At 39.2% G+C, this 26,091-nt stretch overlaps 1 protein-coding gene across 4 annotated transcripts in view; it reads left to right on the top strand.

Annotated features, from left to right (window-relative positions):
- b4galnt4a (beta-1,4-N-acetyl-galactosaminyl transferase 4a) overlaps positions 1-26,091 on the top strand; it is a 136,988-nt gene that overhangs the window by 74,914 nt on the left and 35,983 nt on the right. For 3 of the 4 annotated variants that reach the window (XR_010914244.1, XM_067502247.1, XM_067502244.1), the window contains exons 3-8: positions 706-804; positions 7,464-7,559; positions 9,029-9,119; positions 9,995-10,095; positions 20,171-20,238; positions 23,340-23,459. Coding sequence is in view for 3 of the 4 variants with exons in the window: in XM_067502247.1 (XP_067358348.1) it covers positions 706-804; positions 7,464-7,559; positions 9,029-9,119; positions 9,995-10,095; positions 20,171-20,238; positions 23,340-23,459 (575 nt within the window). In the remaining variant the exon portion in view is untranslated. The remainder of the gene's footprint in view (positions 1-705; positions 805-7,463; positions 7,560-9,028; positions 9,120-9,994; positions 10,096-20,170; positions 20,239-23,339; positions 23,460-26,091) is intronic. The other variant, XM_067502245.1, reaches the window with a different exon arrangement.

The following is a 26,091-nucleotide window of genomic DNA, read 5'->3' as shown; positions in this document are numbered from 1 at the left end:
TGGGGGATGCATGCCAGTCATTGAACAGCTCTGCGACTCGGTTCTTCCTATGGGAGCCCAGCAGCATTTTAGAGCCTTTTGTGTCTTCTCGTAGCCTCAGAACCTGTTTCCCTCTGCTCTGTTCTGCTCGTCACACCACAACATTAACATTAACAGGCCACAGATAAAGAACCCTACGTTGGTCTGTCCGGTTCACTGGGCTAAATCACTGATCAAGCGTTGAGTTCAGGTTCCCTGGAGGGGAAATCAGAGTAAACGGTTTAAGTTTAGGTTGAGGCCTTTGATCAGGGAAATGCTGGATTAGGAGTGAATAGTGAATAGGAAATTCCACAGGGTCTTAATAATAGACTTGTTTCCTCCTCCTGATTATTTCATAATGTACACATGTGTCTGTGTCTGATATATGCTGTTTAAAGCTGTGTGTAATGCCTGGTATATGATCCGTGATGCGTACATGAATTATAAAGGCCTGTGGTTAATAATGCTAGTTTATCTTATATATCAATTATGTAGCTTATGGATAGTCATGGTACCACAGTGGTGGGGGAATGAATGAATTTATGCAGAGATTGATAGATTTTAGGCTTTAATCACAGATGTTTACATTGATTATTCATTTATCTTTCTTTCATTAGTGTTTGTTTTTGTGGTTAAAAACTAATAAGTGTGTCCTTGTTTATACTCGTTTTTTTATTTTTTTTAAAGGACGATGACCCAATCGCAGGAGGGGGTGATGGCAGAGAGCACAGTCGCATCCGGAAGTTCCTCAGCCAACAACACAAGAAATTGCAATGGAAACCAGAGGTATTAAATTTTTCTTCTCTTCCCATATATATATTATATATTTTCTCAGGCGTGGTCTTTGTCATCTGCTTTTTGTCCCCTATTTATCATCTGACACATAAGGGTCGATGTTGATGAGGCCTGTGTCTTACTCGTATTTTCCCTCCCTTGTGTTTAGGAGCAGCTGATATTTAAATTATAATAGCGATCCAGTCATTTTATGTTACTTTTAACAGAAGAATAAATTTTACCTTATGGCTGTGACCATAAATTATTGTGTAAAGATGATAATATTTCATCCCAAACTATTAGCAGATTATATTTAAAGCCACCTATGACCAGAAGATTACAAGTTGATGTGATTCATCCTTACTTTTTAGCTCACTTACTGATGTATTTTACCCACCCCACAGTATGTAACAAAAGGGAGCAGAGGACAGAGCAATTAAGCTGTGAATTTGTGATAAGGAAAGTAGCTCTAGATTTGTAACCTGTTCAGCAGAGTTTAATTAAAGGATTTTGTGTATCTTTGTCTATGTGTATGTGTGTGTGTGTGTGCCTGTGTGTGTTTTTGCAAGCTTAATCTGCGAAATATGATTTATTAGCCGTACTTTACCCGGGGTTAAATTTAACTCTGGTGAGCACCACTTTATGCAGTTATACAGAAACTAGAATAATACAGACATTGCCAAATTTATTTTGAAGTAGATGATTTTACCCACATACTGCTATTTTATTACTGTATTGTCATCATTCACTGCCCTCTGCTCAGCCTTTTTGTTGTTATCTTCATCCCAAGGCAGCGTCACTTGTGTGCTAAACACAGTATGGGCCTGACATTGTTATAGAAGATGCTATTAAGTTATGGAAGCCTCTGAAAGTTATTTCCGCAGACTGTCCTGGTTGAGCAGGCTTAATGCCTTGTTTTAGCAACACAGTATGTCAAACACAACATATATGTTAGCATTTACATTCACAAAAACACGTGCTTTTGTTTTCTATCATTGTTTTTAGAGCAAAAAGAAATGACAATTACATTGTTGGAGATGGCAAATATTGTTGTTTGGCTTTGTAAGTTATCACGTGTGGATGGTTCCTATTTTGAATGTAAACTGGCCAGAAACATCATTTGAATATTGAGGTACTTGAATCTTAAGTATGCTTTTGGGATAATGTCTAATGGTGACACAAAATGAAACAGCCAAGCTAGGACTACAGCCAGCCAAGCCATCTGAATCTGGAACCTGTAGAATAGTTGCACAAATATAAAAGGATTCTATGGTTTGACCACAGCAAGATGTTTTAATGTATTTTTTGCACTTTGTGGCTGATACTTAATTATGTCATCCTGTTTAAACCATGGTATACTTTGCACTCAAAGACATGATTTCATTGACCAAACATAATATCTTATTTATGGTTTGGATTGGAAAAGTGAAGCAGCCTTAAAAGAGAAATATGTTTTTAAACATCTAAGACAACTCTGTATCGCATTATGCAGGACTAGTATCAAAGCTCACTTGTAGAAGTCAACATGGCATTTCTTTAACTAATTTCCTTCCTACTCATGAAGCAACATGCCACTTAGTTTCTGTAAATATTTAGTGAATACTCTGTGAATACATCTCTATAAACTCTCTTCCTCTCTTATCTCAGACTTTTGCTACAGTATGTCAAGCCTGAGCCAAGTCTGTCAGAATCCATGGAGTGCAGAAACTCCTACTTTGCTTTCCTCACTAGCTATCTGTCCTAATTACCAGAACTAACTTGTTTTCCTGGTGCACAGCCAAGATGGCAGAGGTCTGAGGGGCCACTGAGCTGGCAGTGGAGGAGGTGTATAGACTCTGGCTGGTGGACGTAGAGTGGTGCCATATGCCAGCTGTCACAGACTGGCAGAGGTCACACGGGCGTCCAGAAGAGTTCAGACAAGCAGCATGCACAAAAACTCAGCTATTGTGCACAAGCAGATTAAAAGAATGCTGACTTTATTCCAGTACTTTTGGGAAAAAAATCCAATGTTTCCAATGTTGAGGAAGAAGCAGTGTGATATTTGCCTTTCCTCTCCCTTGTCTGTATGTCTGCCTGCCTGTCTGTCTGTCTAAAATGCTAAACAATCACATAGACAAATCAGATGCAGGAATGTGATTTCGTTTAAAGGTCTCTTATTACAGGTAGGTGTGTGATCGACAGCCTTTTGCAGGAGATGAAATAAAAATCAGCTCATTCTTTGTGCGTTGTCTGACTTCGATTGCAGCCCATCCCTCTCATGTTATATCCCTGGTATGACAGGATACATGTAATTTTAGGACAGATGGCAGATTATACAAAGCCCTATTACTGTAGTTGATGAGGCTGGTATCTAGATCATATGAACCTTGTCTTTCATTTTTTTGCTGCTCTCCTCCGTGTGAAATGAGTTCTCATTATCTCTCCCCATATAATGTCGTCTTTCAAACCTCTGTACCTTTGAAAACCTACTTTTCCTTGCTGGACATACCTACTCATCCCACTTTTTTCTTTTACAAATTGCCAGAGAAAGATGAGATATGGAAAAAAGAAATCTAAATACAAAATCTTTTCTATAAATTCACTTGTATTTGAAATAAATTGCATTGTATGTTTTAAGCATTAACATTCTCACATGTAATATGTATTATTAGATTATTCAAGCAGCACTTACATTTCTACATAGCAGCTCAGTAAAACCAAAATACAGTGTTATGACATATCAGTAAGACCTCATATGCCCTAGGGTGTATTGTATATACAGCACCCCTATGTTCCTTTGCTAGGAACGTCATGTCTCACTTTTCTTATCCGAAGGGAATTTACAGTGTCAGTTGGTGCGATTGTTCTTCAGTGGGCGCAGCAAGCGGCCATTTGTCAATGCCTTGCTGCCAGCAGGATCACAGAAGGCTGCACCAGATTTCATGAAAGGGAGACAGCCTCCTGTTGGAGAGAGAGAAAGAAAAGAGAATCTGATTTGTGCTTTGTTTGATAGAGGAGAGGAGATACAGGAGAGCAGTGGAGATTGAGATACCTGTACACTAAGACAAGCTTAGCAAAATGTGGCTATGTGAATACTGTAGAAATGTGTGGTTCTAGGAAGATAGGCAAGACAGGAATATTGTATAGTCTCTCTTAGGCTAAACGGTATACTGCACAATCTTAATGTCTTCATCAATCAGTTGTTTTCTTACTCAGCACTCAGATTTTCTGTACACCTGTCATTCTTTTATCTGTTTTTCTTTCCACTCCTTCTGCCTCATTCTTCATGTTTGACAGATGGCATTAATTACTTCCCTCTATCTCCTCCCCCACCCTCTCATTTAATGGCACTTAGAGCTGTACAGGTGCTCTGCTGCTGAGAAACTATGGTAGTCTGAGGTTATATATAGACTGGTTGTTGGGACAACCTCTTGAGAGTGATAAGACTATTGAACAGGTGGAGGAAGATAAAGATGACAAGGCAGACAACTTCAGGGGACTCAAACGCAGTACAGTACTTGTAGATGGCCAAACTCTGACTAATCAGTTTCCAGGGTAATTTGAAATATTTTGAAATCAAAGTAATTTACAGTTTTATATTCAAGCCAAAAATTGCAATGTTTTGTCCTGAGACTTCTTGACGAATGGAATTTAACAGAAAGCTTTGAATAATTTACCCTATACTGCAACTTTAAGGATTTATTGTGTATTTAATGCATTTAATAATCTAATAGGAAGATTTGTTCCACATGTTTAAGTGTCAAAACCGTGGTAAACACAGTAGACCTCACTTATCATTTTGAGCAAAACCAAATGCTTAGTTTTAAGGTTTCCATTTACACTAATATCAAAATTATTCTTGAATGGTCCAACATATTTGGCTCAGCTTATGAAACAAAAGTTTTCAGAATCTGCAGCATTGCTATTGAGATGTGGCTTTTTATTCTCCTTTGAAAAAAAAAAAAGAAAACGCCAAACTAAGAGAGAAACAATGGAAAATCAGATATAAGAAAATGTTCGTAGAGAGAACCATGGATTGAATATTGCTTATTAGGTATGAGTAAGAATGGAATCCCTAATAATTGGTGCATGTTGCTTCTAGTTCAGCAGCAGTACAGCAGTACAAGAATTTGCCTTTGTGGTCCTACTACCCTGTTTTGGACTGGTGGTCCCAGCAATTAGCTCGGCAAACAGCCACTTTGTGCCTCTTACTGCTGCCTCAACAGTAAACAAGTTACATCTGACAAAACCTTATCTTTAGAGCAGGGGTGTCTTTTGATCAGTAACAACAGCTAGATGTTATCTATATTCTTTTTAGCTGATAGTTAGAATGGGTGCAAGTAGAGGCAACATCACCTCTGTGTCTGTGGATTAGACCACTAGTCCATGGGGGCAGGAGGACACAGAAAGCTGTCCTTTTGGACCAATGTGGGCATCACTTTATCCCATGCTCCAAATTGAGGAATCAGGAGAGAGACAGGAGGGCTGACAGCTAACAGCTGAGCTCAGAGAAACTAAAAACAGACAGTGGAGAAATTGATGGCATTTGGCAACACACAACCTAGATGGAAGGGCAGAAATAGAGAGGTCAGAGAGCAGACAACATTAGGGATAATGGGACTGAAGGCTTTGAGTGAGAAGAGGCAGAAGAAGCAGTCATGGGAGAAAAATTGTGTAACACGAATGAGGCAAAGGCAGTTTAGCAAAGTCAAGAAAACAAAGCGATAAGAGAGGGGTGAATTTAAGTTGGAGAGGGTGAAGGAAATTTAACTTCCCTCCATATCGCGTGTTAAGGCCTGAGCACAGACACATCTCTCACAGTACTGTCACCCACGAAATAGAGCCAATTATACACAAGTGCCCCCAGCAGAAAGCTAACTTTACAGCCTGTGGCTTCTCTGGGGATACACAGGGATATGTGTGTGAATAATTAGAGACTTTTAAAGCTGCCCGCTTTTTGCTATTTGACAAGAGAAGGGCTGAGGAGGGGGTCAGGCCAAAAAAGGGTTGCTTTCAAAACCCACAGGAAATCTATTAAAAGCTTTACATAAGGCATATTTACACACGGAATAGTCCCGTCTGCTAAATCCCTCCAACCTTGTTATGCCTCTCCCCTCTCTCTTACTGCCACTGCCTTTTCTAAACGTCAGACAGTCTAATTCGTCTGTCTGACTCCCCGCTTTTCTCTGATTTGATTCTGTCGACCCCACAAAGCCAACTCTTTCCCTCGCCGCTTTTCATTTGCATCATTCATTCCACCAGTGAACATGCAAGGGGGAAAAAATCTGATATGTGTTCGTAAAAGTCTAATAACTAATATCAGGAGCCCCACTGTTTAGACTGACATGTTTTCACAACAAAAATATCTAATGGTTAATGCATGAGCTGTAATTGCTGAGCTGCTGTCAATGTGCAGGGCACTTAGTCGACCTCACAGAGCCGGGAGAGAAATAAAAAGGACCACTTCAGGTCAGGCCATCTGTTAAAATGCCTGTGTGTTACTGAAGAAGCACGACAGCCTCTTTCGGTGTCTTCCTGTTTAAATGTAGACATAGATGCAGAGCAGCAGGTAGTGAGGTGTTTACCTTGAAAGGCATTTCTGTCCCACCTCTCTGATCCCTCTGATGAAAGGACAACAGTGTTCATGACTAAGTTTTTTTTTTTATAAGGCCGTTACACTTGTTGACTACACAGCTAGCGGTTAGTCTCCCCTCAGAAAGCCCACTTAAATCTAATGACATGAAGCCAGATACAGCTTTGATCCAATGACGGAAACCTCACTGCGCCATTTCATAGTGATTTGGAGAGCACCAGCTCTCTTCTCAAGCTCTGTGTGATGTAGTAAATGTCTGTGGCAACATTACAGTGGCAGCCTGCTGAGACGGCTGTCACACATCAAAGGATGGCATATGTGTGTACTGTATGTGAAATTGTGTTGGTACTGTACATGTGGTTGATAATCCATTGAAAAAAGTTAGACTCAACAGATAATTATATAACTAAGATAACTTTAATGTTTGACGGTAAGTTGAAATGTGCATGAGTGGAGAGTGTGTGCATGTACAGTAGTTGCATCACTATCCTCTACTGTTTGTTCTTTGCTTTGTCATTGGGGTGTAGAGAGAAATGTCTTGTGTATCTCATCATGCTGAAGAAATTACAAATAATCATGTTTTCATTTGCATTAAAGAGTGTTTAACATTGTGTATGATCCAAAACACTTCCAAACCAGTGCAAGTCATTATTCATCCCTTCACATACGTGTGTGTGCGTGTATGTGAGGAAACTATTTCCCAAGGCAGACTGGTTTCACCATCTGTCCTTGCTGTGTCCTATGATTTCCCTGTGTAACTCAGACAAATGTCAGACTCTGGGCAGGGGATGAGGTCTGACAAACTGCTTCTCAGTTCACATCCCCCCCTGGTGCTCCTGATGAGCTCTCTGTCCTCTTGTGTTCTTCAGAACAGTGAGAGCATTTGAAACTGCATCCATGTTTTACCAAGCGCTCCTAACTCCTTCTCAGCATAGACACATTGACTGAAACGAGTACACATGGAAATAGTGCAGTCAGAATAGGAGCCTCAGTAGCTGAGTAACTGAAGCATGTTCTTGCTATTTATTAGAAAAATTGATGCTGTTGTTACTGTGTGCACTAACCTATTTTCTCTGGCTTTGTTATTGTGTGTTGGCAGTATAAGGGCCAGGGCAATCTGCATGTGTTCGAGGACTGGTGTGGCTCCTCTATAGCCCAACTCAGAAAGAATCTGCACTTTCCCCTCTACCCTCATGTAAGTATTACAGAGTTAATGAACTAAAACGATCTAAAACTAAAGATTTATCGAACCTTTTCTTCCTTAGCACCATGTGATGTTTTCAAATGTTTCGAGGTGCATCATTAAAAACTGGAATCATGAATGAGGACAAAACTGAGCTACACCATTGATTTAGAAGACATATAAATAAAGTAACGATTATTTTGCAAAGCAGAGCTACTTTTTTCTGGTTTTCTGTGTGACAAGGACAAAGTAAAATCAGACTATTACATGGTTGCGTTACAGTCAAGATGTTTACAAACAAACAAACAAAAATTTACTAAGCATTACAAATTTTAACAAATTTTCCAACCATCATTGAGGACTTAGCAACATGTTTGGGGAATGGTACCCTACCCAGGATGACAATGTTAATAGCAAAATGGAGAGACTATCATAATAATAGCATCCAGGACCAGGTCCCACACAATGAGGAAACATTACACAGGTATTTTTTTAATCTAACCTTAATGAACGTTGTTGTATGATTAATAATCAAAAGCGATGTCTTAGAGAGCTCTAAGAGAAGTCTGTGAGAGTTTCTTTGTTCAATTTACAATTCCTGTTTTCTTGCTTAGCAATGTCAGCTTTTGAAAATTAGATATATTTATTTATATTTATATATATAGTATTTTAGATAGTGGAGCTTCTTTTTTTAATTTTGGATGGATTTTCCCTGGCTGTGTGGACCTGACTAGTACTTGAAGTACAGATGTATGTTTAACCAATTAATGTAATGAATAGTCCCTGCAATTTAAAGTAAAATAATATTAGAGCTTGTGGTGGTAAGGTAGTTACAGCTATTATATATCAATCCTTGGATCAATCTCCTATTATAATACATTACAATAGCAAAAGAAATGTTTACTCATAGAATGATGATCTGGGATCCATTATTAATCGATTTCAATCTAAACCTGACACCTGAGGACGAGGTTACGCAGTTCTCCACCCCTCCACAAATCCATACAAATTTAGATTAATCTATTTTCATTAATAGGAGTGGAGACCACAAAGATAGTAGTTTTTTATACATGTTTTAATATTTAATTTATTTTATAATTTTTTTCCTTTTCCATTCCTCTCCTTCTCACTTTATACCTAATTATAGACATACGGAGTTGACACACACACACACACACACACATAGACATGCACACACAGATATATGTTACTGTATTTGTAATGCTTTAATACAGTATGTTACTTTGTTTTATATGTCTTAGATTTAATGTTTGATTTAACTGATTGGTAAATCAGTTCTTTACATGTTTTGGTTTTTATGCTCAGTGTGTAGAACTTCATTGCTAAATGCGCCCACCCCAACTAGATACAGATGCTAGGCTATTATTCAAGTTCTCCTTAATATATCCGAGGTTCATTCACATAAAAAAGTTTTTTCTTCTGTTTGTGAACGTAACAATTATATCTCTTTGTTACTGCAGACCAGAACCACAGTGAAGAAGCTGGCAGTGGCTCCAAAGTGGAAGAACTATGGCCTGAGAATATTTGGCTTCCTTCACCCTTACAGAGATGGTACATAACTCATGTTATTAGTGAGTCCCTCCTATGAGACTAAGGGCCTTAGAGAAAGTGTCTGTTTTAAGAGTAGACAATTTCCACAGGCCTCTTTATCCTCTCGCTTCAGAGCCGCTACGATAATGGATATTCACATTTTTATTAGAGCTGAATGCCAGATATCTCACAGCTAAATCTCATTGCCGTACCCTCATAGCCCTACCCTTGAGTCCAGTTACTATGGAAACTAAGAAACCTCAACACCCAAGTGCCCTTACACAAATTGCAGAATATGAAGTTATTAATTATATTACATTTCATTTCAATCTCTTATGTAGTTTTCACTGATGGCATGGCCCTTTCTATCCCATGGCTCAAAGGTCATACTTTTTTCAGGATTCCCACAAGCACTCTAACAAGTGCCCTTCACCTTCAACCGCCTGACACAACCTTTTAGATGCTATTGTTATTCAGTGATAAATACCTGGAGTTTGCCACATAGAAATACTCAAAGGTCTTCCCAATTATAGACAATAAAATCTCTTGACTGCTCTGTGTCACATGACATCCAACATTGACATTTATCAGATAGTATGGTTGTTTTTTTTGGAGAGTTCCAAAAAACTGTAATAGAATATTTATCCAACTAATTTATAATATCCACTATACAGTACTATTTTCCAGAATTGTTACTCTTGGATCAGAGATTCTATTGAACTCTGAATTTTAATCACTGTGATCTCTGTTTTATCTATGGCCACTCCCAGAAACAGTGTGGGCATTAACATTAGGGCAAATTTTACAGCTAAAAATGTATGCCCCCTCTGATTATATTCTGATTATAAGGGTCTTTTGCAACTAAACCACACTTTGATCATGTTTTTCCCCTCCAGGTGATTTCCAGTTTTCTGTATCATCAGATGATAACTCTGAGTTTTGGCTGAGCCCTGATGAGAGCCCTCTCAACGCCAGACTGCTGGTCTATGTAGGAAAGGTGAGGACTGGGCTACATTCTTTATTAATGCCTAATCCCGAGAGAAAGAGAGTGAAAAAGAATCAAAAAATATCCCAGTATTCTTTATCCTTGGTGATTCTCAGCAAATACACCAAGTATAACTTGTCAGGACTATGAGTACAGTTCCTGGTTTTAACCTATATTGCTTAGCAACAAGCATTTACCACAGGAGGTAATTTAATCATTTGTGGTCTAAATAGTTTTAAGATCCTAAACCTCATAATCTAAATGGCAAAAAGACTTTGTATACCATGTGTTCTTGGAAGAGCACACAATATCAGTGGGGAAGTGAAAACCTTATTATTAGAATACCTAGTGACTTTATTACCTGACATGATACACAGGCTGAGGGTGACTCAGCTCTAAGTGGGATCTAAATGACACACAATGACAGATTGGATACTGGAACACAATCTTCCAGAAACGTAGTTATGGAATCATAGGGTTGAAAACTATTAGACAAATTACGCTATGATCTGACGTCCGTGCTGAGACAGTACAAGCCTTTGCTACTGATGAGTCAACAATATAAGTCTCTGCCAGAGCTCCACTGTACAGTAACAGGAGGGGCACTGAGCAATTTGACCTTGTCTGTCTTTAGTAATCACCTACTCACCTCATGTCACTATCCTAACACTCAGGCTATCATTCACCTCAGTACAGGAGACTTAAATCGTCCTGTAGAACATCCAGTGAAAAATCGTTTTCTTTTTCCATCTATCCTTGAAGTCCCCTCTGCCCGCAATCGAATAAAAAGTCAAGCTGTGCTGCTTCTGCCTTCACTAATAAAGTTTTTGCTGTGAAGCCTTATGAAAATTTTAAGAAGGAAAGGATGTATGAGGTTACACAGTGTTTGAACTGCATCAAACAGTATGAGTACCCTGGACAAATATGTATTAAGAGCAAAGGTCCAGCTATGGAGCCATCTGTATTCCAACAGGATGTGAGACGTCACCAGGTTCCATGGGAGCTAAGGTTAATTAGCTAGCAGTGAATATTGATGTGACATTTAACAGTGGAGAAATATCATCTAGGTAATGGCAAGGGAGCAGCGCTATGTCCAGAGATCATTCATTCCGCCGCTGACTGACTGACAGGCCTCATTGCTGTCCCAGTCTTCTGAGACACATTGTGTTTCACAGAGGAAATTTCCTCCTTAATTATGTGACCCATTTGTCTGTATGAATTTTGGGAAATACAAGAAATTTAACAGTAAAGGTGGAGGTGTACTTATATAGCATTTAATGATTTTTATTGTTGACACTTTTCAACAATACTGTTTCATATATAGTAGGGTGATAATGTTATTGCACAACATTTGGTTTTATCCCAAAATAAGGTAATGAAGTGATTTCCTGCTTTAAAAGGAAGGCTGGCTGCCAAGCCTCCTTTTTTAAACAAGTGGATGTATGAGGTTACACAGTGTTTGAAGTGTGTCATGTGAGTGCTAGAACTATGAAGATGTCTAAAGCATTTTCCCCACTTTTTGCATTTTAAATAAGCCTAATAATCTGTAGCTTTAGGTAAAATTGGCATAATTACAGATACATATTATTTATAAATGTAAATTAAGTATTTAATTAACAAGTGAACCCGCAGTGGTTCTGTGTGGTTAAGAGAGTTGAGCAAGACATCTACTAAACAGAGGGTTAGCATTCTATTCCCTAGCTCCTCTGGTCCACATGTCAAAAAGTCAATACACTAAACCCTGAGTTGCTCCTGTTGTGTGTGGGTGTATGTGTGTGTGTATGTGTCTGCATATCCCTTGTAAGACACTTTGGATAAATGATTAAATGTAAATATAATAGTCATTTAATCTGTTGCATTATAAAATACACAATGTGGTCCATTTGTAGACAAGAAAAAAAAAGCTACAGCTAAAAGTACAAGTAAACTCTTTTCATGTACAACATATCTGTATAGTTAGGTAAAAAAGTTTGCATCACCCTATTTTGAAATGGCAGAAAGACAATAACAGTTAATCTTTTTTTAATCAGCACAATATTAATGCACATTGAACTAGTACAAATGTTCCTTCAGAATCAGAAGTAACAAAAATAGTTAAGGGCTCTGTAAAAAAGAAAGGTATAGTAAAAACAATAGGATAAGTAAAACCACTTTCACGAGAACTCAAAATGAAATCAGAAAATCTTCATGAAGCTGAAGAGTGATATAAAAAGTGATTTGGGATACCAGTACCAACTGTGAGGACCATAATCCAGAAATGGTAGAAACGTGGAGACACTAAGTGTCTTCCAAGAAAAATAACGAGGCGCTATGAAACTTGCTCGAGAGCTATGTAAGAATCCAAAACAAACAGCAGGGGACCTGACTGTCCTCAGAGGCAACTGGAAAGAAAACTCCTCCATCTCCTCAGTCAATAATAGTTTGCACAAGTCTGAATTGTTTGAGAGAAAAGCGAATGGGAAGCTATGCTTAGTTCTAGACATAAGGCAGCACATTTGGAGTATGCTAAGTAGCATGCAACCAAACTAAATGAGCTTGGGAACATTATGTGGTCTGAGTTGAATTAATTTGTCATAATTTGCACAGATTTGTGTGGTGAGAAAAAAAACTCCATTCCCACAGTCAAACATGGTGGAGGGTCACTGATGTTTTGGGGGTGTGTGTCTGCATTAGGCACTGGAGCTTTGCATAAAGTGAAAGGAAAAATGAACTCAAACCAATATGATTTTAAAACAAAGCCACTTAAGGTCATCCAAGAGGGTAAAAAATAAAAGAGATAGTAGATCCTTTAACAAGACAATGATTCCAGACACAACGCAAAGCCAACTCAAGAATGGTTCTTAAAGAATAAGGTAAATCTTTTATCTGTCTCCAGACTTAAGTATCTATAGCCCTTTTCACATATGAAGCAACAGGAGATTGTCTAAGTCAGAAGCATGCTCACTCCGATTGATTTCAGTGAGGGATGGTGTCTGGCCTAAGAATGCAGGAGGCACAACATGAAAGAAGGATGCTGCAGGAAACAAAGTGGTTTGTCGAAGCTATGCCAGTCAAACAAATAAACAGAAGCCTTGGTAGTCAGCTGATAGAAACATCATCAATACACGTATTCACTCGCTTCAAATCATCCTGACAATGCGTTGTCACATGCAGCTCCCCCAATGTAATAGAAACATCATCAATACACCTATTCACTCGCCTCAAATCGTCCTGACAATGCCTTGTCACATGCAGCTCCCCCGGGCAATGTCTAAAGAATTTCAGGTTCTCAGTGCATGTATGAAAGCAGCAATTAACAACCTGTGGATAGATTTGAAGAAGGCTGTAAATGGCAGCCAACCAGGCAATCTGGTAGACTTTTATGATCTGAACAATCTGAACATTTATGCCATGATGAATAGGCTGAGATTACACCTGAAAGAATGTAATCGCTGCTCACAGGATACCCAAAGCCGTGGGAGGGGGTTACAAAGGCAAAGAGAGGGCATACAAAGTATTAGAGGACATTCCATAAAGGTAGATGCAAACATTTGAAATTATCTATTTTTTATTACTGTACCATAACTTTTATCAATAAATTGACCATTTATGTTACTTTGTAGATTGATAAATCATTTATTATCCCTGCAGGGAAATTTGATTGCTTCCTATCCACAAAGCCTAGTGTTACATTAAAAAACATACCACAGACCAGCTGAGCATCCTGATTCAATTGATCACATTATCTTTGTAAAAGGTAGATGGCTTTTGGGACAATTTTGATGTGTTTTTAATAAATTGAGGAGGGACATATTGTCGCCCAGATGGCAGTAGAGCCAAAGAGGAGGGAGGGGGCTGTCAATTATTAGCCAAAATGTTGTTAGCCCTAGTTACCATTCTATCTCTATAAGTGCTTGGCGGCATGATCCCTAACAGACCACTAACTGTTGTTACAGTTTTTATGAGGGGGTGGGGGGTCTAATTAGAACTCTCCACAGTCCTGCTGGGACATTATCTATGTGCAAACGAACTTAGTTGGTGTGAGAGAGGATTGTCCATTGTCCCGCCTTGGCATTAATCATATTTTCCGCTCTGGGCTAATCTGTAATGAGATTTTCTTTCAATCAGAATGTCCAGACAGCTCCCACAGAGCTTTCCAAAGAGCCAGACTAGGTCTCCTCTAATACTGAGAGATGAGTTTGAGAAGCATGTGTTTTTATGTGTTCTGTGTAATGCACAAATTCACAAAGTTTATTCATATGTGCTGTGATACTGTACTTATTCGTTCTGGTTCAAAAAGCAGACACATTAAGACAACACACACACATACACACACACACACATAGGTAACTGGGTCAGGGAGGAGTAATCAATATGAGACTTGGCAGCAACAATAGCTGCTTATTCTCAGAGAGACAAGGTTTTGTCACTGTGTTAGTAGCAGGAACTAATTTAGAACTGTGCCAAACTAAACATTAAACTATACAGCAGTTAATGTGGTAATAAGGATTTCAATGTACGCACTTTATACGAGAGAGTTGGTTCTGGAATGATGATCTGAAAACAGTGATAAAGATGGATGCATGTTTTCTATATATTTTTTCAGAAAAGTCATTTTGACATGCCACGGAAGGAAAAGACAGTGGAAATGACTGAATTTGAGTACTTCAAGTACTTCGAGTACTGTAGCAACATCTGTCCAAAAATAGTAGATTTTTGGAGTTTATTCTGCGACAAGTGTAGAGTGTCTCTCATTTTTTAAGTTTTAAGTTAAAATACATCCACTAATCAATTTTGGAAAGAAATAGATAAAAATAATTCATGCCCACAAGACTAAAATGTTCAAACTGATGGAGATTTAAGGCAATTTATCACAACATGAAGCACCTCTATGTCTGCTTGTTTTCTTCTTGCACAATTTTTGATTCAAACTACCTCGACAGCTGTGTAAAAACCCATTGATAATAAAGCTTTGACAGCAGTAAAAACGCTCACAGGGATAACTACGAAGTATTACAGGATTCAAGCCAGTTTTAAGTATATGCAGTTAGATTTTATGACAAAAATGAGGAAAGCCTTTGATTCCCTTTAAGAAGGGACAAACATCAGTCAATGGGTTGATCGTGATCAGACCAGTGGCATCATTTAGATCAAATGAAATCAAATAACTTAGGAACATAGTGGATTTAAATCATTGGCAATCATGACGACATTATAGATTATACACATGATTCATGGACTATATGATCAGGATGACATTGTGCATACTTCAGGTGACATGACTTCCTCTTCACCTTGAAGACCGGAAAAGAGGAATGACTCAAGACCTGGACACACTCTTCACACATGTGGAAGAAAGGAAGAAACACAAAGTGGAGGAAAGAGAGGAAAACAAACATGGAGCAAAAAGAAGAGACAAGAAAAAATATTTTTAGACTATTGGAGTAAGTAAATGTTAGGCAGAAGAAGCTACTGCAGAGATGCAAACTGGCCCAGCAGTGAGATATGGAGATAATACAAAAGGAAGTAATTATAGTATTGTGACTGATAATTATTAGGTGCTGGTGGTATTAACAAAAATCCACAGTTGTTTAAATCAATTGTTGTCCAAATGCCACGTTCTATAGTATAACAGGCATCTTATGTGCAAATAGACACATAATACTAGAGCCAAACATCAGTTTATCAGCATCAGAACCTAGTCTTATTATTGTCTTTCTACTTAAATGTAGTCATTAAGTCAATTTACTTGACATTTAGCGGAGCGTTTATTAACTAAAATGTAAACCTATGTTAGCAAACAGGTTTGTGTCAGTCATCTGGAGCTAGGTTGGCTGAGGTGAGACAGACAGAATCTTGCTGGCAAATGCCTAAAACTTGGGTCATGTGGAAATACTGTAAAAAAGAATTTACAGAATTTTGTGGCTGCACAGGGAGCTGCTCAAAATCTGATTAATTGTATCTAGTGATGTCACTTGAGGCCAAGATTGAGATCCAGCTCAATTGGAGTGAGGCACCAAAAGCAAGGAGAAGGACGAAGTCCCAGGAAGGCTGGAAGAGCTGAGGTCACATGGTTGATGGACCTGGTAGACACACACACACACACACACACACACACACACACACACACACACACACACACACACTGGTTCGAATCAGAAGCAGGAGGCATTTAGTGATAGAGATTTTTTCTGATTGCTTAGTAAAGTTATCAGGATTGGGAAATGAAAAAAGTATCACTATCAGGTTGCTTTAAATTAAGGAGCAGAGTTGGTGACTGTTAGTGTCAGCAGGGAAAAAGACAATCACCATTTGTGTCTGCAGCCTTCTTGGTTGCAACAGGTCCTTTGCTTGCTATAGCACAGAAAACCACAGATATCGCTTATCAATAATGGGCCTGCTCTACTCAGGTGAGCCCCCGTGTGAAATGCCAGGGCAGTGTCACAGCTAACTGCAATGTGGCCAATATTTCGATTAGAATACCCTGCATCAGGATTTTTCTCTCAAACATCTCAAGTTTCTTATTTTTTTGTTTCCTACAGTATCAACATGGCAACGGGTTGCTTGAATGCACTGTAGAAGTATACAGGCCTAACACCTTCCACGTCATTGTGCTTATACCTTGCCTACTGTACGTGACAGTGTGCACATGCTAGAAAGTCACGTGAGCGGTGTCACTAATCTTAGTGTTGTTGTACCAAGTCTGCTCTTGGTGGTTAAAACTTTGTAGTTCAAGTTCATTTGGAAAAACACATTGAATGAGGTAGAGTAAAAGAGAACAGCCTGCTCTGAAGTAACACCACAGGTCAGCTGCTTCTCTATTACCTCTCTCTTCTCACGTGGTGAGATAAGACTGTACAGAAAAAAATGAGTTGATGGAATGAGGAGTAACATCTCCATTGCTCCATTGCACTCATATTTCTTATATTTCTTGACCTGTTTTGTGTTTCACTTTCAGTGTTTCAGGGCCAGTGGCCATCTGAAATTACTTTTCTAGAGGTGCACACAGACACACATACTGGGAGAAGAAAAAAAAGAGAGATCTTACATTAGAGCAAGGTTGGCGTATGTCTGGGTTGTTTGTCTGCTTTAAGTTTAAGAAATTGGATCTCCAAGTTCTCACAGGAGACATCTCAAGTGGGTGAAAAATGTGACAAAATCACAGTGAGTTGTGCGTTTTAAGTGAAGTGACTGGTTGTGAGTGTGTACATTTGTTTCATACGTCTATACCGCATGTGCACACCTTGCAGAAAGTCTACCACTATCATTGGATAGTTGAGGTACAGCACATTTTGTCCTTTTAAAAAAAGCCCCATAATGTCTTTTCTACTTTTGACAAAACCATGTATTGTAAAATATTTTGTGAAAACAAATGAAATGATGATGTTTCATGGCTAAAAACAGATTTTCACTTACAGGAGAATATTCAAATACTTATTTAGAGTCACCAAGAGATAGCACGACTTGCGGAGATTATTTCTTTGCAATGCTGCCTCTGCTATGTGATCACACTTTGATTAACAACAGGTCCTTCAGTGTGCCAATTTTCAGGTCCCAGTGCTTGTCTCTTTTTACATTCTGCTGCATTCAGCTACGATTCGTCACAGTTATTTAAGATTCACTGAAACTTAAATAACTTTACTTTTCTCAAGTAACCAACAGCAGTGACATAAATTTTATTTTAATGATAATTCTTTTGAGAGAGAGACGAGCTCAAATTAGCTTTCTACTGCACTACTTTCTGCAGTCTTCATTGTCCTTTAGGATGAGATGAACAAAACATAATGAAATCTTAAAGAGTGAGTTACAGTTTATTTATTTATGTAGAAAAAGTGTTACAGTGCAGTATGTGTTCAAGACAACTTTCACAGTGTAAAACTGTATTGTCTTACATACAAGCAACAAGTGTGACGTGCAGAGAGTACACAAAAACTGTGGTAGTATTGTGACTGATGTTGATTAATTTTTTTATTTTTTTTGTCCTTTCGGCTTATCCTGTGAGTTCAGGGTCGCCACAGCGAATCATTTGGCACATACAGCCACATTGATTTGGCACAGTTTTTATGCTGGATTCCCTTCCTAACGCAACCCTCCCCAATTTCTACCGGGCTTGGACCGGCACGGCACAGCTGGGGTTGGGAATGGGCTGTTTATGGTTCAGTGTCTTGCCCCGGGACACTTCAACATATAGCCGGGACTGGGGATCAAGCCCTGACCCTGTGGTCCGTGGACCAAACATTGGTTTGTGTACTAATCAGCTCCTCCAGGACTTTTCAATATTTTGATTGCAACAGTTAATTCAACTAATCCCTGTGAATTTTGTGCAACCTTCCAATTTAAACATCATAAAAATATTAGAAAATGGATCGTGATTTTTAAGAAAACTGCACACAAGTCACCTGGAGGTAGGTTGAGTAAGGCGACTTACACTGAGACAGCAAGTTAGTGGAGCCTTGAAACTTGTGGTGGGCAAATGCTTAAAGTGGAGCTGTGCTTTTACAACTCAGCCTAGGTCTGGAAAGCTGCTCAAAATCTAAATTTTACTGGAAATCTGATAACTGGAGTCAGTGTTGGTTGTGACTGAAGACTACAAGATTTAATTGTTAAGGCTGGTGATTTTGTACATTTTTGTTCTTCCCATCAAATCCCATCAAGATGAATTTGCTCTTCATAATGTCAGTACCTGAATTAGGTAATTCATCTGTGCAATAGACCTGCATTGTTGACCAAAAACTATTAGAAACACATCATTCAGCCACATTGCTGCACTGCCGTGTCTTTGTTACAGAAAAGAAAATGTAGCTATTACAGTTTCACTAAAGAACTCCAAAAGCTGAAAGAGCAATCACATTTTACTATCTTTGAAATTTGTTTCCTCAAGAGTCAACTGTGAGTCAATGTTACTATTGACTTAACGTGAGAGCGTATGAAATTAACAAACCAACAGATGACCATCCACAGTTGACTGTGTTTTAGCCTAAAAGAAAAGTGTGTAGTGTCTCTCATTTTTTAAGTTTTAAGTTTGGAATGTAAATTTGGAGAGTGTTACCTTCCTAAGTTTTTCATTTAAATATACTCTACCAGTGATTTCTTCAATCTTCTGTGCCAGAGGAGGAATATGTGAGGAGACTTCAGCAGCATGCTGCAGGTTCCGGAGTGAAGGAACAGTAGAACACGTTGTGTCCTCCTCCTCTCCAGCCAACTGCTTTACAGAGACTCTCAGATGCTTCAGCACTACCAGGGGCACTGCTTGATTTTGGAAAGACATTAGTGCATGTTTATGAGGCTTTCGTCATATAGTGGCTCTCTTCTTCTGCCAGCAAACATGTTCAGAGATGCCAATCCATAATTGCCATTTATGTGTGTGTGTTGTTATGTTGAAGGTATGCATTACTGTGCTTGAGGTTCTCTGTGAAAATATTGTGGCACCCAGAGTGAGGCTCAGCAGCCATTTACAGCTTGAAAGGCTCTTGTGATCTGTCGTCACCACTTGCCACAAGACTTTCTGACCAGAAGCGTGGCCAGCACAAACAATTAAAGGCAGGCCCACTGTGACTGCAGCCTTATTCTTTCATTATGGATCAGCAGCAGCAGGGGCCCTAATTAGTTGCGTTGGCTTGCTGAGGAAATGAATGGGCACCGATTTGACCGCAGGCTGAAACTGGAGCCCCAGGAGTCCTGATGAGCTGTCGTCTAAGAGCCAGTACTGGCAGGGAATCACTCTTTCTCAATTTCTGTCTGTTTATAGCCATTAGCTCTTGTCTATTTGCTTGCTTTCTCTATTAAAACATGCCTCTTGGTTGACTCTCAGTGTTACTTTGGGGCATTTTATGTTGTTTTCTCAGTTAATCTTTCTGATCAGTGATCAGGATCTTATAGCATTCTATTCAAACCACCAATGTCTGTTTTTGAATTACAAACTGGCCAATGAGCTCTACCTTCTTCTGAGGTTACTGTTTTTTTTTTTTTTTTTGCTGACAAAGTTTATTCAGTCTGCTTGAACATTTCTTATGCTGCTGTTATCCTCTGCTCCCATGCTTACTCTCTTTCTATCCACTCTCTCTTTCGCACTCTCTCTGATATGTGTCTCTGGACTTGTGTGTTTCAGCTGGGTACAGAGTGGACTGCTCCAGGCGAGTTCAGCAAGTTCAGGTCCCAGTCCTCCAAGTCTGTTCAGTAAGTACCTGTGACAACCACACACATTTCTTAATGGCTCGGTTATTTCACTCTCAACCCAGTACAGAGAACAAAAAAGCCCTGTTAACATCTAATAGTGAACTTGACAGGTGCACACCTTCACTGGAGAATCTCTTAGGACTGGTCCTTGTGGCTGATAAAGTGTCCCTCTACCTCTTAGGTAGCTATACCAATTGTGCTATGTGTAAGTACATTAGAAAAAGGAACCATGTGTGGATATGTACTTCCATGTGTGTATAAATTAACTCATTACAGTGGGCTCATCAGGTGTCGGTCTAGAAGATTAGAACAGTCTTTCTCTGTCTCTCTCTCTAAATGAAAGATGAGAATATATTGCGCTGCACAGTCCTCTCAAATTCAGCATACAGTAGCTCTTTCCTTAATTGCTGAGAGCTGTATGCATAAAAGCTAATTTAACATGAGCACTGATCTGCAGCCTAAAGTCATTGTTACGTTGACATGATGAGAACACATCCAATTCCTTTGGGTTCCCACATTTGCCTGATTGGATGAAATGCAGACTGTGGGGTCCTGCTTTAAATTATTTACACATACACACATACACACACACACACACACACACACACAGACACACACACACACACACACACACACACACACACACACGCACAGTGAAGATTCTTTACTACAGACGCCTGTATTTTAACTCTTAAGGATAAACAGTACAAGCTGATGAACACATGGGAGAAAAGGGTAAATTAAAAATCTGTTGCTTTCAAAATCATTTTGCTGAAAGTGAGTGATGTGAGTGCAGTGTAGGTCAATGTATATCACAGCATGACAGCATACAATTAATATAAAATCACATACAGGAATACATACATACATACATGATCTGTTTTGCGCTACATATTGTTGGCCTGTGTAAAAATAAAAGCCTAAAAAATAATTTGTTTTGTTTGAGTAGTGGCACCTGCTTGTGAGCATCTGCATGTCTGTAAGAATTTATTGTTAACATAATCAACAATACTAAAATTGCCATAGAGGGCTCCTGTTCCACATGATTTGTGGGAAAGTTTCATTTACAAAAATGGTAAATGAAGATTGTGAAGTACTTTAAGTCTGCTGTGAAAACTCAGCGAACATAGACAAAACAAATTTAACATAGTCAAGCTGGTTGTAGTAGAAAACCTCAAATAATTAGAAAATGTTAATTGTGCATATTTCAGATATGTGTCATCAGAGCCATGCGGCACTATGACAGCAATAAAGAGGGAATAGCTCATTAGGAAAACTTCTTTCCAAAACAATGTGCTACATGACTTATTTGCAATACAAGGGTTAACAATTACTGAGATATTAGAGTAGAAATTATTTCTCCTTGTATAGCCTATGCTGTACATTTAAACAAATTATCTACTTCTTTATCATATTATTTGCTCCAAATTCATATCCATTATATTTATTACATATAAGTCAACAGCTTGTGTTATATCAGTGCGATATCACTGTCATAGGATTCTGATGAGGATGAGGAAATATTTCTGATGTATTTGATGCATGAAATACAGCAGCAATAGCACGTAGCTACAGCATTAATATTCCCTTGGGTTTCCACATTTTTCGGATTGGATGAGTGATGAGACTGTAGGTATGCAGTGGACACGCTGAAAAATTATCTGAGGATTGAATGATCTGAGTTAACATAAGCCAAACAGGATAATCCTGAACTTGACCTCAAAACATTGTTTCTTCTTCTTTTCCTTTCGGTGGTTCCCATTCAGGGTTCACCATCTAACCCTTCCTCTGCATCCTCTCACTCACACCAACTAACTTCTACCTGATCCTTCTACTGATATATTCGCAGTTTCTCCTCTGAACATGTCAAAACCACCTCAATCTGGCTTCTCTGACTTTATCTCCAAAACATCTAACATGAGCTTTCCCTCTGATGTCTTCATTCCTGATCCTGTCCATCCTCGTCACTCCCAAAGAGAACCTCAACATCTTAAGCTCTGCTACCTCCAGCTCTGCCTCCTGTCTTTTCTTCGGTGCCACTGTCTCTAAGCCGAACAACATCACTGGTCTCACCACCGTCTTGAACACCTTTCCTTTCATTCTCGCTGATACTCTTTTATCACACAACACACCTGACACTTTTCTCCACCTGTTCCAACCTGCTTGCACACGCCTCTCTACCTCTTTTCCACACTCTCTGTTGCTCTGAACTGTTCACCCTTACTACTTAAAGTCCTGCACCTCTGCTCCCTGTAACCTCACCGTTCCCCTGGGTCCCTCTCATTGACAGACATGTATTCTGTCTTACTACTACTAAGCTACATTCTTCTGCTTTCCAGAGCAGACCGCCACCTCTCTAGATTTTCTGCCACCTACTCCCTGCTCTCACTACAAATCACAATGTCATCTGCAAACATCATACTCCATGGAGATTCCTGTCTAACCTCATCTGTCAGCCTGTCCATCACCAGAGGAAACAAGAAGGGGCTCAGAGTTGATCCTTGATGCAGACCCACCTCCACCTTGAACTCCTCTGTCACACCTACAGCCCACCTCACAGCTCGGTCTTACAGCTCTCATACATGTCCTGCACCACTCTAACATACTTCACTGCCACTCCAGACTTCCTCATACAATACCACAGCACCTCTCTCTGCACCCTGTCAAACGTTTTCTCTAAATCTACAAAGACACAATGCAACTACCTATTACCTTCTCTATTCTTCTCAATCAGCATCCTCAAAGCAAAACTGAATTTGTTGTACTCTTTCTAGGCATGAAACCATACTACTGCTCACAAATACTCACCTCTGCCCTTAGCCCAGCTTCCACTACTCTTTCCCACAACTTCATTGTTTGGCTCATCAGCTTTATTCCTCTGTAGTTGCCGCAGCTCTGAATAGTGAGAGGATCCCTGCCAGAGGAATCCTCTCACTATCCAAGATCTTGTTAAACAAACTAGTGAGAAACCCTGCATCTCCCTGTACTCCTGTCTCCTCTCTTCAGTCCTCTCACTGTCCCACTGCTTCTTTCCCTGTATACCCTCCTGAACTTCCTCGTTTCACCACCTTTTTTCCTTTTCCACTTTCCTTTTTCCAAAGACACACCAAGTACCCTCCTACCTGTCTCCCTGATCACATTAGCTGTAGTGGTACAGTCATCTGGCAGCACCTTCTGACCAACCAGATCCTGTCTCACCTCCTCCGTGAAAACTGCACAACGTTAGTCCTTTGTCCACCACTTCATCTTCATCTTCCTCACCACCAGTCATTTTACACACCACCATCCTGTGTTGTCTGGCTACACTCTCCCCTAGCAATACTCTACAGTCACTGATCTCTTTCAGATTACCATTTCTAAACAAGATGTAGTCCACCTGATTGCTTCTACCTCCTCATTTATATATCACCCTGTGTTCCTCTTCAGGAAGAAAATGTTCACTACAGCAATTTCCATCGTCTTTGCAAAGTCTACCACCTTCTGTGTTATTGTCCTGAAGACCAAACCTGCCCATCACATTCTCATCACCTCTGTTCCCTTCACCAACAAGTCCATTGAAATCTGCACCAATCACCACTCTCTCACCTCTGTTGATGCTCTGCATCACTTCATCTAACTCACTCCATAATTTCTTCTTCTCTTATAACTCACACCCTACCTGTGGGACATAACCACTAACAACATTGAACATCACACTTTCAATTTCCAGCTTCAGACTCTTCAACCCGTCTGATACTCTTTTCATGATACTCTTTCTCTCTTCTATCTGACCCGTCGTTGTTAACCTAGGCCCCGACCGATCAGGTATGGGAGTCAGATTCTGATTTAATTTGGCATGTGTTTTATGTCGTTTATGTTATATATCCTGACACAACCTTCTGCATATATCCAGACTTGGGACTGGCACAAGAAGATTTGTGCCCTCTTGTTGTTGGATGTCAAATTAGGATAAATATACTGTAAAAACGTCAAACAAACCATTGAAGTCTGACATCAGAACATGTTTTTGGCTAAATATTCAAATAAACATTTATTAAAAAATATAAATAGAATATATATCAGAATTATTATTTTGATATGTACTTAATGTTTTAATTAGTACTTTAGCTGGTATGTCGAAGTGTCCCTGGGCAAGACACTGAACCCCCAACAGCCCTTTCCCATCCCCAGCTGTGCATGCCATGTTGTGTCAGGAAGGGCATCAAATCAACATGCGGACAATGATCCACTGTGGTGACCCTGAACTCACGGGATAAGCCGAAAGGATAAAAAAAAGTTTAAATTAAACAATGTTACTCGGTCATGTCATGTTCCATACATGATGGGAAGAAGAACACAATCCCCAAACTACTAAAACAATATAGCATTTTTGTAATACATATTGTCCATCCTATGCTTTGTTGACACTTAATGTGAAAATGTCAATGTGTCATCATACCTGTTTATAATTATGTATTATTCTGAGGTTTATTAAGATGCACAAAATTCACAATAGAATCTTTGTTGCTCATTATAAAGCATACATCGTTTGCACATTCTGCCTTTACATACAGATATACTTGCGAACACACACACACAGACACACACACACACGCATTTTATAAAATGAATGAAAATTCATTAATACCATAATGGGGCAAATATGAGTGTTTGTGCAGCGAATGAATTAGGCCTGGTTAGCACAACAGGCTAACCAGACTACAAGTAAGATGACAAAAGATGAAGTAGAAGGAGAAAAAGTAGAGAGAGGATGAGGCTGTTGAAAGTTTTTCTATTTTCCCTTGCTGTTTGACAAGCGTCTTGGGTTCAGCAAGACAACAGAGTAAACCAAGTGTAGCAGCAGAAGCTTTAAAAAAGTTGTTCCAGAAATGTAATTGTGACATTGCAAGTTTTGTGATCTGTTACCATGTCTTTTTGTGTGGACGGGGTGTGTTTTCATGTGTTAAAGCATAGTTTTTACAATTCAGGCAAACTGCCAGTTATAAAACAGCCCACTCAAGTGAAGCTGCTGCTGCGTTGTCTCTTACCTCACTGAGAAGCCGATAAAACAGTGATACCTCCTTACATACACACCAATTGTTGTTTACTATCTACTCTGCAAATCTTTTATTATTATCTACCTTGATGTGTGAAGTGACATTCCAACATCAGGCCATGAAATATGGTGTATTAGAGATAAAACAGTCTAAAATTATGTGAGGTTTCCGGTGTGAATGGGGCTAATGACTAATTTTATCAATGACAAGCTTTAAAGGAAATGTGTGAAACAGTGCATAGCTGTCTTGCTTGAAATAATTAGGCAAAGTCTGTTTTGATATCTCTGTGTGTGGGTGTTTTTAATAACTGATATTTTTGAATGCAAGCCAACACATACCTTACTGCATTAATGTGCACGTGCTTCCATATCATTTGAAGTCCCTCTCTGCATCTAATGACTTTATTGAAGCATCCAGAAAGCAAAGGCACATTTGTCATCTTCCACATGCTCCCTATTGCCGCACTGTGCAGCATACATCCCTCATGCACCATTACACGCAACCTGTCTATAGAAAAGCTGATATGCTCCTGAGCGTGGAAAATTGTGTGTGCAGCAGGATTAGTTTCCATGCATTCATGAAATCACACTCTTCAAATTAGATGACATAGATAGAATTGAAATGAGCAAATTAGTAGAGCAGAACAGAACATTTCCTAAACAAAATAGCATCATACTGACTTTATAGCAATATATAAGTCAGATATCACCTTGTAATTCAAAACATTTATACACCTGATAAAAATTAAAAATAACTGACCAAAATGAAATGACGTAGGTGTTACTCAATTTTGTACTGGGAAAGCAACAATGAAAAT

Source organism: Channa argus, chromosome 4 (assembly GCF_033026475.1).
Source record: "Channa argus isolate prfri chromosome 4, Channa argus male v1.0, whole genome shotgun sequence".
Lineage (NCBI taxonomy): Eukaryota > Metazoa > Chordata > Actinopteri > Anabantiformes > Channidae > Channa > Channa argus.
Note: the sequence above shows the minus strand (reverse complement) of the source record. Positions and strands in the feature narration are given on the sequence as shown.